Below are 13,222 nucleotides of genomic sequence, written 5' to 3' on the forward strand. Positions count from 1 at the left end.
GAAAAAAAAAAAATAAAACATAGTGAGAATGCAACATGCTCCAAATCGAATCCCTCAAAATATGAACAATAGTTGTTTATAGTTAGCCACTTTGACGGTGTAAACCCCGCCAGGTTATGAATCCCACACTTTCATTAAAAATAAGAGGAAAAAGTCTCATGTATTTGATGAGAAGACAATAAGAGCGTCCATATCCTAAAGTTGAATTTAAACTGATATATTATATATATATATATATATATATATATATATATTATAATTTAAATAACAAACATAATACTTGTTTACCTTTTATCCACATTTGAACATTTTCCACATGAAGTTTCATAGAAAATATATATAATCAATTTCATATAGTTATTGGTGACCAACCGTAGGAACCACGCAAGAAAATGATGGAATAAAAATGAGGAAAATGCATACAAATTGCTGATTCTTGGTGCTATATATTGATTATGAATGTGTTGTTCCAAGCGTTCTAAAGTTCCATTGTTTGAAATGACCTGGTAAAATAAGCCTTCAAAATCCAATTGTTCGTAGTCATTGCAGGTCTGATTTAGAAGGAGGAGGAGAGTAGAATTCAAATTAATTGGAAGCATCAATCGTGATTTCAAAGGTATATGCATAACTTATACGCGTATGTGGGTAGCCAGAATACCATAACTATAACTATCATGGATCTATACTTGAAACCACTCTTATTAGTATTCCATTATTGTATGCAAATATTGCTTAATTAAATAAAACAATTTCAACAAAAGCAAATTCAGTTTCATTTCAACCATTATATATATTATATCCGAATTTATGAATTTGTCTCTGTTTTGACAAAAAAAAAAAATCCTTATACTGATCGACTACGTGTATGAATTCAGATAATATCCAATTTTTTTCAATTAATTATATAAACAACGATGGATACATATATATCTACCCGTTATACATGCCTTAGTACTCATATCCTCTTATGTTACTAAAGAACCTAATATATATATATATATATAATATAATAATAATTATTATTATAATATTATTATTATATTAGTATTTAGTTTTATAATCCATATGTATTATTAATTACAATAAATTAAATATTTTATATCTCACATTTTAATATTTTTACATTTTTTTAATAATTTTTATTTATTGTTTTTCTTTCACATAAAATATGTGACCGTCAATTTTAAGTATTTTATCATCCAAGCATATCTTAGGAATATCAACGGGTCATGTCGGGTTGGACACGAATAATGCTTACTCGTTACCTAACTTGCAAAAAAGAAAACATTTATCTATTACCTGTTTGTTTACTCGTTGGATATCTATTTAAAAAATATTCATAAATATTTTTAAAAATCTTAAAAATCGTGAGTACTCATGGATACCCGCATACTAAGAAATATTTGAAAAAAAAATATATTTTATAAATTTTTTAAATAAAATTCAAATGAAATTAATATAAAAAATATATATTAAATTAAATATAAGTTAACATTTAATTTTATTTTATTTTTAATTAAATTTAACTTAATAAAAAATAAAATAAATTTTATTTTTATTTTTTTGCGGGTAATGAATATCATGGAGTACGAGTAATATGATATCGGTACCTGATCCATTTATGAACATGTATTAAAATATCCGCTACCCACTTTTCGCGAGTAATAAATATTCGTGGGTAATAACTATCTGTCGCGGATTTTATCCAATGATATCTGTGAGCAGAAGTATTTTTGTTGTCCCTAACATATATTTTTATTAACTTTTATCTTTAATTTTTGTTTTATTTGGATAACTTTGTTTTACTATAATAATTTTCATTATTCCTTAAACAGCTTGCTAGTTTGAGATTTATATTTCTTATATATTCAAGGTATTTTTCATCTTAGCACATTTTCAATTATATATTTGTTTTCATTGGTGTAATTTGATTGAATGGTGTATCAAATTATTTCTAATAAGATACACATATGATATTTTTAATTCTTTTTAATATTTTTATTTATTGTTTATTTTGATAATGGAGAATACCGTTTTGATGTTTTTTTTACATAATTTTTTTTATTTTTTAACTTATTATCATAAGTATAATTTATTGTTGTTATCGTATAAAGACATTTTATTTATTAAAATATAATAACTTATTTTATTGTCATGAATTTATTTTATCATCATCTAATATATATCGAAGTTTAAAAGGTAAAAAATTTATACTAAATTTTAATTATAATTAATTTAATATTAGTTCTTTGTAAGATTTCGTGGTGTACTATAATTTTTATGAATGCATGAAAGAAAAAAAATTTAATAGAATTTATAAAAAAAGTAAAAAAACATTTAAAATATTTTTAAACTTGAACAATGATTTTTTTTTTTAAAAACATGAATATGAAATAATAAAACTCGTTTTAATGAAAATTCATTCTAGTTTCCCGGTATTTTCCCTAATATGAATAATTTAGCATGACAAATGAAAAGGTAAACTTTGCTGAATTTAAAAAAGTAAATGAGTAAATAAACTAATAAAATCCCACGTCATAATCGGTGAAACTAAAAGAGAATAAAAAAGTGGAAACTAATTAAATGGTTTTACATATATATGCAGGCAGCAGCACTTACAAAGCCTGTTCCCACTGTAAACAAAAGAAAGGTCGCGTGAAAGGTTGGTTATTAAGTATTAATGGAAGAGACCAAAAAAGGAGGAGTTGGGTTTCCGAGGATGATGAAGGGTCCCTTTGGTGTTCCTGAAAAGCCAGAATTCAATGTTGGGTTGGATGCTCCATTGACCAAGCTCAAGATGGAGCTTCTCAATCGTCCTAAGTCCATCATTGTGCTCACTGGTTTTGGAGGATCTGGGAAAACCACTCTCGCTACTTTGCTCTGTTGGGATCAACAGATCAGGGGTAAGTCATAACCCTTTTTGCAAGTCAAATGTTTTGATTCCCATTCTCTTCTGCTCTTTCACTTTATGCAATTTAGATACCTCTCAGTTTCAATGTTACTGCTTGCAAAAGGAGGAGTGAAAAAGAGAGAAAGTGTGAGATATAATAAACGATAAAGAAAGAAACTCATCCAATACTGTTGCATGAGTTGATATTTGAATTATATACGTTCATCACATAAGTTTTGATGATAGATGTACGTTCCAAAAATTTAAGGAATAATGTGAAAAGCAGATACAATACAACTCACATTTATTTAAGTGTACTTCACTCCTTTTCTCCCACAAGAAGTTTGTTAATTGTTTTTAGCTCAAGTCTACTACCAACTAATTGCATGAATAAGCAATCGATTCTTATTTGTGGATGAGGCAGATTCACAACTTCTACATGATGCAAACTTGCTTGTTAAGAAAAGTGATTTATATGAATCATTAAATCCACCTTTTCCAGGTGCAAGTTATGGACTAAAAAGAACCAACCTTTGTTGATTACTGCTCATTTAGTCATTTCGTTTTGTGCTAACATAATTTTTTAATTGTCTATTATAAAGTATATACCTTAACTTTTATATTTTTATTTTATAAGAGAAATGGACTCGCTTTTGTTTCATTTATGTTGGATCTTAATGGATCAAATATCAATTATTAAATGAACGATTGGATCAGAGGTTTTCTTGTCTCTCCCACCCGTATGAATAAATGACAGATATATATAATGCTCTGAACTCACGGTTCTTTTGATTTGACAAGGCAAATTCGGGGAAAATATATATTTTGTGACTATCTCGAAAACGCCTAAGTTGAAGATGATGGTGGAAAGACTATTTGAACATCTTGCATATGAAGCACCTAAATTTCAAAACGATGAAGAGACAATTAATCAATTGGAAATTTTACTAAGGAAATTGAAGGGAAGCCCAATGTTGATGGTTCTGGATGATGTTTGGCCTCACTCAGAAGATCTGGTGGAGAAATTTAAATTCCATTTATCAGATTATAAACTTTTGGTGACTTCAAGGGTTGCATTTCCAAGATTTGGCACCCCATGTGTCTTAAAACCACTCCTTCACCAACATGCAATCACCCTTTTCCGTCACTATGCTCACTTGGACACCAACAGTTTAAATATTCCAGACCAAGATACAATCCAAAAGGTGCTTCTTCTTAATAATAGTTCCTGTTCTTCTGCATAATGCAGTCAAAAACAAATTTAAGGACAATTTTTTTATAACTTTATTAGTGTTTCATTTGAAATTTATTACTTTTTAGAGTTTTCAAAATATAAAATTACTTACCTTCATTGCGTGCTTCCTCCTAGCGCCACCCTAAACTATATGTTTACTTGCACTGAATGCAGGTTGTGAAAAGTTGCATGGGTTTACCATTCGCCATTAAAGTGATTGGTAGGTCACTCAGTCATGGACCAAACGAGTTATGGAAAAAGATGGTGTTGGAATTGTCACATGGTAATTCCATACTTCATTGTAACACGGAATTGCTAACCTACCTCCATAAGATCTTAGATGTACTCGAAGATAATACAGTCACAAAAGAGTGCTTCTTGGACCTAGGGTTATTTCCTGAACATCAAAGAATTCCTGTTACAGCTCTCATTGACATGTGGGTAGAGTTGTATGGACTAGACAATGACGGCATAGAAGCAATGGCCATTATCGACAAATTAGAATCCATGAATCTTGCTAATGTCTTAATAACAAGGTGAAGTCAATATCTTCTTCTGCTTTCATTAGGACAAAATTTTACATTGCAACTAATCTACCTCATAAAGGATTATAATTTTGCTAATTTAACAGGAAGAATACAAGTGACACAGACAACTATTACTACAATAACCACTTCGTCGTCCTTCATGATCTTCTAAGAGAGCTGGCAGTTTATGAAAGCACCCTGGAACCAATTGAAGAGAGAAAAAGATTGATCATTGACACAAACGAAAATCAATGTGAATTGGGGCTTGATGAGAAGCAACAATGCATGGTGACCCGCATATTATCAAATTGTTTTAAATATTGTGTTAAACACAAACCCCAAATGATCACTGCTCGCACATTGTCCACATCAATTGGTTAGTTATCCCTTTGGAATTTTACTTGCAAATGAAGTTTGTTCCTTTCTTCAACTAACATACGGGTTGCTTTTGCAGATGAAAATGGTCCTTCATATTGGTCACACATGCATCCAACCCATGCAAAAGTTCTCATTTTGAATCTTCGAGTTAATCAGTACTCCTTTCCAGAATCCATGAAGAAAATGAGAAAACTAAAAGTTCTGATAGTTACAAGTTACAATTTCCATCCTTCTGAGCTGACCAATTTTGAGCTACTTGGCTCTTTATCCAACCTGAAAAGAATTAGATTAGAAAGGATTGCTGTTCTTTCATCATTTGTCACACTGAAGAGTCTTACGAAACTATCCATATACATGAGCCAAGCCTTTCAAAATGGCCTCCTTCTAATTTCAGATGCATTTCCAAACCTAATGGATTTGAGCATTGACTATTGCAAAGATATGGTGGTGTTGCCAAGTGGTTTGTGTGATATTATCTCACTGAAGAAGCTCAGTGTTACTAATTGCCACAAGCTCTTAGCACTACCTCAAGAAATCGGAAAGTTGGTGCATTTGGAACTGCTAAGGCTCAGTTCTTGTACCGATCTGGAAGGGTTACCAGATTCTGTTGGAAGGCTTCAAAATCTAAGGCATCTTGACATCTCAAACTGCATAAGCCTTTCAAATTTACCAGAAGACGTTGGAAAATTGAGTAATCTGAGAAATGTGAGCATGATAAATTGTGAAAGGTGTGAATTGCCATACTCAGTTGTGAATCTTGTGAATTTGAAGACTGTAAGTTGCGATGAAGAGACAGCTACTTCATGGGAAGGGTTCAAAGCTATGCTTCCGAATCTACTGATAGAGGTGCCTCAAGTTGACATCAACTTAAACTGGCTTCATTCAGTTAGCTCCTAAGCCTCTTTCTATGAATTTGTATTGGATCCTTGGTCCTGTCACGTGCTAATCTTTCATTTGCTGCTTAATAATCATATATAACAAAGTGTAATAATAATCCTCCTCGTGTTTCTTCTAGTTTTGCTTTTGTAGTATATATTTGCTGGTTTCTTTCTTGTAAGAGAAGTGATAGTTGCACACTTCTTTATAATTATACTTCCTTTTCATCATCCTTCATGATAATATTTATTCAATAATTTAATTTGCATTTTAATTTAATATTTTATGATTAACTATGGTTGTCAAATGAATGCATTTTCGAAAGCCAGTGTGAAGAGGGAATATATAATCATGAAGAAGTGTCAAAGTATAACTTCTCCTTGTAAATACTAAGTCACTTGAAAGAGGTAGGATATTTCATTTATGTTTTGTCATGGTTAAAGATACAAGGTTTGGTGTTTCCAACAAAAAAAATATATTAATATATTGTTTTTGCACTTCCATTTTTTTGTTGAAAACTTTGACTACTTTTACTTTATTTAATAATTTTTAAAAAGTTAGCTTTAATTAATTTCTGACTTTTTATCACACCGACATCATATTTACTTTTTATTATACGATAAAAATATTTTGAGAAGAATAGTAGTGAGAGATTAATAAAATTTAATACACTTTATTGTTCTTAATAATATATGCCCGTGAATTTTGAATTGGTTTCCAATAAAAGAAGTCATTCGATTTAGTGCTTAAATTAAAAATAACGGTTAAAAATGTTTTGAGTTTCTTAACTGAATTTTGAAATTAGTTTATCTCAAAATTTTGGACCAATTTAATCATTCATCTCTCGAAATATGTGGATTTAGTTCTTTTATTAAACTTCTTAAGTTTATTTGATGTTTCGTACACATGTCAGAAATATTGTATTTGAGTTGTTTATACTGTTTGACACATCTTCGTTTTAGTGTTAAATAAAATACTATTATGAAACGCGCTCGAAATGTTAAATAAATTTAACAAAAAATTTGATTAAGATGACTAAATTCACGTATTTCGAGAGATGATGGACTAAATTGATCCAAAGTTTCGAAATGAACTAATTTCAAAATTTCCTTAAAGAAAAACATAATTAACCCTAATTGTAATAATAACTAACAAAAACACAAATATTCTGTATTTTTTATCGGAATTTTTATTAATTACTCAAAAATAATGTGATTTTAAAAAGAATTCAAAAGTATATAACTTTGTAGGAGTGGTTAAATAATTGTGCGAAATTAAAAATTATTTATTTATTTATTAAACTTTATTTTTAATAAACTAACTAGCAAGTAATCCGTAAATATGGATGTGGAAAAGTTCAGTTGAATAAATTAAAAAAGGATATAATTAATAAAAATTTAAATAATTTTTAACATGATTTTTGCTATTTATTGTGATGTTTTGCTAACATTTAACTTTATAGGTATTTTGTTCTTAAATTTATATAACGATATAGATTGAAATTTTGAATTTATCATAATGGTGCTTAAAAATAAATTTGTGTATTATAGTTTGAAGCCAAATCGGTTTTAATTTTTTTAATAAAATTAATTATCTAAATGTTTACTTTTTTATTTATTTTGAAGTTTTAATTATATAGAGTAAGAAATAGTTTAAAGCAACACAAATACACTATCATTACAATTTAGTAGGGGTGTCAAAGTGAGTTAATTCGACTCACACGGGTTGGCTCACCACGGGTTGAGATACAGAAAAGGTCAAATCAACTCGGTTCACTTCTTAGGGAGCTAGAAATTTTGTAATTTGGTTCGACCCACCACAGGTTGGTGGGTTAGTGGATTGACTTATGATTTTTTTTTTTTGTAATTTATTGTATTACAATGAAAGTGAATTAACTTAATTTATATTTTTTATAATAGCTCAAAGTGTTCACCTCATTGTCGAAATATTATTATAAAGGTAGTAGTAGTTAAGGATTAAAGTATTAATATATATTACTTCACAAACAATTAATTAAACATTCAAACTATTCAAATATTATTGAACAATATTTTAATATTTAAAAATATGAAATTGTGGACTTATATAATTAGAAGTAGTATAATTATAACAAAAAAAATTAAAAAAATATTGGTAACCCACCTTCAACTCGTGATTTAAATGAATCGGGTTAAGTTCAATCCATTTTTAAAAAAATTAAATTTTTTTCAACACAACCCAACTCAAATTCATGATGAATAAGATTGACTTGCGAGTTAAAAATCATTTTAACATATGTACAATTTAAAGTATTGATTTAACATTTCGTTATATTGAATCATCATATATTGAACTTTACTACGTGGAATTCATATGTCAACCAATACATAGAAAGCAACTTTTTGCATAAGACAAATCAACGCGTGTAAGACGGAAATTAATTTTCCTTTGAATGAAACAATTCGTCTGTATTCAAAGAGAATTAAAGAGAAAAAATGGAGAAGAAATTAGTTAGTAACCAAAAGAGAATTAAAGAGAAATAATGGAGAAGAAATTAGTTAGTAACCATTTTTCCGAAAAAATCGCAAGTTTTCACAAAGAGTCTTCCGAATCTCACGTCAAAACCAAACTCGAGTTAGACCAAAAGTATATACATTTAATCTAGGATTAAATATATCTTTGTTACTTAATTTTTATTAAAAATTAAAATTAGTCTTTTTTGAAAACTTTGAACCAGTTTAGTCTCTCATATTTAGAAATGCATAGATTTAGTCATTTAAACCAAATTTTCTTAAGTTTATTTGATGTTTTTCATCTAATATTGAAGCGAAAATATGTCAAACAGTATAAACAAACTTATAAGATACTATAATGAAATGTGTTTAAAACGTCGAATACACTTAATGAAATTTGGTTAAAATGGTTAAATATACACATATCTAGAATTGAGAGACTAAATTAAATTAAAATTTTCAAGAAAAACTAATTACAATTTTCAAGAAAAGTTAATGGAAAAAAAACATATTTAACCGTTTAATCTAAAACAACTTAATAATAATAATAATAATAATAATAATAATAATAATAATGTATTTTAAGAATTACCATAGTAGTGCATTATTTTTTCAGTACATAGAGGTCTCATCTGAAATATAAACGGAGCATGGATAAGCGTGCATAAGAAAAAGAGGAATCATAAGTGTTACTTGTTATACAGATTCTATGCATTTCATTCCCTTCATAGCAACCTTCTCATGAATTCTACAAATATATGTCCCGTTAGCGGATGCATATACTTTTGTTGAATATTCATTAGTTCTTTCTCATATTATTTTCACCAACAATTCCTCCATATTAGTAACTCACTAATTAGTCTGCACTAAAATTTACTACTAAATAATATTTTAGTATAATGAGCACATTTGTGGCACATTGACTTGTATTTCATTTGATTTTCATTTACCTTAAACTCCAAATATATAAATATAAATTAGAATAACTATTTTAAATCAGATTCCTTTAGATATTATTTTTCAATAATTATATTTAAACAATAATCCTTTATTTCTTTTCATTATATTTTTCATCTTTATTTATTTACAAAAAAAATGTTAATAATAAAAAATAGTTGTTTATTCTTTTACAAAAAAAAAAGATATTAATAATAAAAAATAGTTGTTTACTTTTTTTTACAGAAAAAATGAAAAATAGTTGTGTATTATAATATAAAAAATACTTCTCATTTCCATATATTATTTTTGTTGTAATTTTTAATTATTAAAGGTTTAAAAATGAAGACAAAAAGTGATTCTTTTAAATTATCGCGGCGAATCGACGTGCGGACCCATAACATTTTTGTTTGAATTAATGGTCAACCGTCAAATATTGAGGGAGAGAAAGAAACTACGATGAATGGCACGAACACGTAAACTCGGTTGGAATCAATTACCACCAAATCACGACGTAGTTACCAAAACAAATTCTGACACCAAGAGGTTATTTTATTACTACTCAATTATAGTAATTAAACCTTAAATGGGAAACCATCTTGTCATTATTTTACTTCTTTTTCATGTCTAAGCTAAAGGAAAGTAACATTATACTATGGTTTTCATTCTTGTAAAACAAGAAAAGCATTTGAACGTGAGTTTTTAAAGCCATTATATTATAAAATATGCGTAAAATAATTAAAGTTTTTGCATTTGCTTGCAATGAATGGTCTTTCGTCTTTCTCGTAGAGGCAAAGGAAAAGTAAAACACGCATAGCTACGTGTTATTAGATCAAGACAATTGAACTAACACGACATGCATGGCTACTATATAAATATGTGCATTACGATTCAAACCAACCTTTCAACTGCAGTTCACCATACAAGAACTTGTTCAGAATATATTTCAAATTTTGACTCTCCTCGTACGTTTGCAGCTCTCATTCACAAACAGGAAAACATATTCATAGAAAGCATATTTCAATTAAGGTATCGTGTAACTGTCGCATATTTCAAATATTGAGTTTTCCAGTTCTTCCTAACCAGCTCTCTTGTTAATAATATATATGATTATAGCAAATGAATAGAATAGAATAAGCTAACACGAAAAGGCTATGCCTTTCCCATGGCATGGGTTTGGAATACAATGTTTGCTCTTGTTATTATAATGAAAAAAAGTTATGCAGCAAAGTTGAGTTTCTCTCCTTAATTCTTACAACTTGATCCTTGTTGTTTTCAGAAAGGACTCGAAAAGTTGGTTATTCATGGAAGAGACAGCACAACAAATGAAGCGTCCATTTGGAATTCCTGAAAAGCCAGAATTCACTGTTGGGTTGGATGAAGCATTGAAGAAGTTGAAAATGAATGTTCTGAGCGAAGGTGTGTCCGTAATGGTTTTGACCGGTGTGGGAGGATCGGGGAAAACCACTCTGGCCACCATGATCTGTTGGGATAAACAAGTCATAGGTAGGTCGTTACTCAGTTTTTATTCTCTACTATTGAACCATAATAACTTCTTATTTCTTCTTAAGTGAGGTTACTTATTTTGCTGGAATACATGAAAAGTTTCAGATTATTGTAGAAAGAACCAGAGGCTAATTATAATCTCTTTGGTTTTCTCTAGGTAAGTTCAAGGAAAATATTTTATTTGTCACCTTCTCAAAAGCGCCCAAGTTGAAAATTATTGTAGAAAGACTATCGGAACACTTAGGATATCAAGTGCCAGAGCTTCAAAGCGATGGAGATGCAATTGACCAATTGGTACTTTTGCTGAGGAAAATTAATGCAAATCCAATGTTGTTAGTCCTGGATGATGTTTGGCCTGGCTCAGAAACCGTTGTTGAGAAACTTAAATTTCAGATATCAGATTATAAAATTGTGGTGACTTCAAGGGTTGCACTTCCAAGACTTGGCACTTCACTCGTCCTAAAACCTCTTGTTCCTGAAGATGCAACGACCCTTTTCCGAAACCATGCTTTCTTGGAAAGAGAAAGTTCAAATATTCCTGACGAAGATCATGTCCAAAAGGTGCTTGTTCCTTCTTTGATTGACATGTGTTATACACGCGAGGATTTGAAAGTAGAGAGGATTTGCATTCCTTCTTCCTTTGTCACATTGAAGAATCTTAAAAAGTTAAGCCTCTACTTGTGTGATACACGCGAGGCTTTCGAAAACAGTAACATGCCAATTTCAGACGCTTTTCCAAATCTAGAGGAGTTGAATATTGAGTATAGCAAAGATATGGTTGGATTGCCTAAGGGACTGTGTAATATCACCTCCTTGAAGATGCTAAGCATTAGTAGCTGCCATAAGCTTTCTTCATTGCCTCAAGAAATTGGAAACTTGGAGAATTTGAAAGTTCTGAGGCTAAACTCGTGTACTGATTTGGAAGAGATACCAAATTCTGTTGGAAGGCTTTCAAATCTAAGGGATATGGACATCTCAAACTGCATAAACCTTCCTAATTTACCAGAGGAATTTGGTAATCTATGTAATCTGAGAATTCTGTGCATGAGAAGTTGTGCAAGGTGTGAATTGCCATCCTCAATCATCAATCTTAAGAATTTAAAGGAGGTGGTATGCGATGAAGAGACGGCTTTTTCATGGGAACCTTTCAAACCTATGCTTCCAAATCTGAAGATAGATGTTCCTCCACTTGATGTAAACTTGAATTGGCTTCATGCAATTCACTCCTAATTAATATCTGTTTCATACAATTCTCTCTTCGTTTGCAAGTTGTGGTTGAAAGTAAAGGGAAGAAATACGGCTTGGTTCTCACAATGGATTATAGTTTTTAGTTCTAAATCTATGTTCTAGTTGGTTCCGGAGGGGACAATATTTGCCTTGTTCTTACAAAATCCTATAGAACATGTCCAGGGAAAAACAGGGAAAGGAGTTGTTGAATGTCATTTGATTCTTTCATTTGTTAATGCTGCAGAAAAACTGGTTTCAACCATCTGATCCTTACATTCTGTTAATACTTGAAGCTCTAAAAATATTATTACAGTTTTGGAGAAAAAATATGTTACTAACCATTATTCCTAGACGCATCCTATGAGAATATCATCAATTTATTTGTATAACAATGTATTGCGTGATTCTTGGATCAAAACAGAAAGCCAAAACAATTTTATTTTATTTATTGTATATTTTGCCCTTCGAGTATTTTAAGAATCAAAACATGGATAAATTCGACCGGCCTTCAACACTTTCCTCGATTACAAAATTTGAAGTACATCCCCATATTTTTAAGTTTCTTTTGAAGTAAACGTGACGTCCTTGTTTGAAGAAAGAAGTTATTAAACAAAAGTTTAGTTGTATTTTATCTCTACTAAGAAAATGAAACTATCAAAATAATTCGACATGGATGGCATGCCTTTAATAGAATGTAGGTTAAGATTTAGCAGAGCAGTAATGAAATAACTAAGCTATAGAAATGTCACAAGACTACATTACTCGAATTTGGATTCTCTAATGGTTTTTTTGTGTTGTTCCTCTACTGTGCCTTCATAATACACTGATTACTACTCATTTTGACATTTTAAAATATATTAAAAAGATATTTAAAATATCAGTATAATTTTTAATGTTTAGCAGAGAATAACACCGAAAAAACCAGTAGAAAATCTAAACTCACGTTACTCAGGTGCAGTAGAGAATCTGAACTCACATTACTCAGGTGCTACATTTAATTGCCAACTACTTTATACAGATAGATTGTTATTTTCAAGCAACTGAATGCTAATGGGATTTACATTATCAATCCTTTTATAGGCCATAACAGTAAATAAATAAAAATCGTATATTTTTAAGTAATGTTAGTATAACAAATTTATATGAATACATGAAA

General features: G+C 29.7%; 1 protein-coding gene across 1 annotated transcript; it reads left to right on the forward strand.

Moving 5' to 3' along the window:
* Nucleotides 1-493: 493 nt before the first annotated feature.
* On the forward strand, nucleotides 494-12,328 carry LOC114175480 (probable disease resistance protein At5g66900). Its single transcript, XM_028060235.1, has 9 exons — nucleotides 494-616; nucleotides 2,606-2,903; nucleotides 3,692-4,095; nucleotides 4,299-4,660; nucleotides 4,756-5,027; nucleotides 5,106-5,918; nucleotides 10,248-10,362; nucleotides 10,613-10,839; nucleotides 10,997-12,328. Exons 2-9 carry the CDS (start codon nucleotides 2,681-2,683, stop codon nucleotides 12,067-12,069), a joined length of 3,489 nt encoding a protein of 1,162 aa, XP_027916036.1. The 5' UTR covers nucleotides 494-616; nucleotides 2,606-2,680; the 3' UTR covers nucleotides 12,070-12,328.
* The last annotated feature ends 894 nt before the right edge of the window (nucleotides 12,329-13,222 follow it).

The sequence above is a fragment of the Vigna unguiculata genome, chromosome 3, assembly GCF_004118075.2.
Source record: "Vigna unguiculata cultivar IT97K-499-35 chromosome 3, ASM411807v1, whole genome shotgun sequence".
Classification (NCBI taxonomy): Eukaryota; Viridiplantae; Streptophyta; class Magnoliopsida; order Fabales; family Fabaceae; genus Vigna; species Vigna unguiculata.

Bases quoted from the DNA above. Each gene is read 5' to 3' on its own strand.
- LOC114175480 (XM_028060235.1), top strand. From the start codon at position 2,681: ATGGAAGAGACCAAAAAAGGAGGAGTTGGGTTTCCGAGGATGATGAAG. The intron at 4,661-4,755 runs GTGAAGTCAATA...CTAATTTAACAG, and splicing joins GCTAATGTCTTAATAACAAG to GAAGAATACAAGTGACACAG. The intron at 10,840-10,996 runs GTAGGTCGTTAC...GGTTTTCTCTAG, and splicing joins TTGGGATAAACAAGTCATAG to GTAAGTTCAAGGAAAATATT.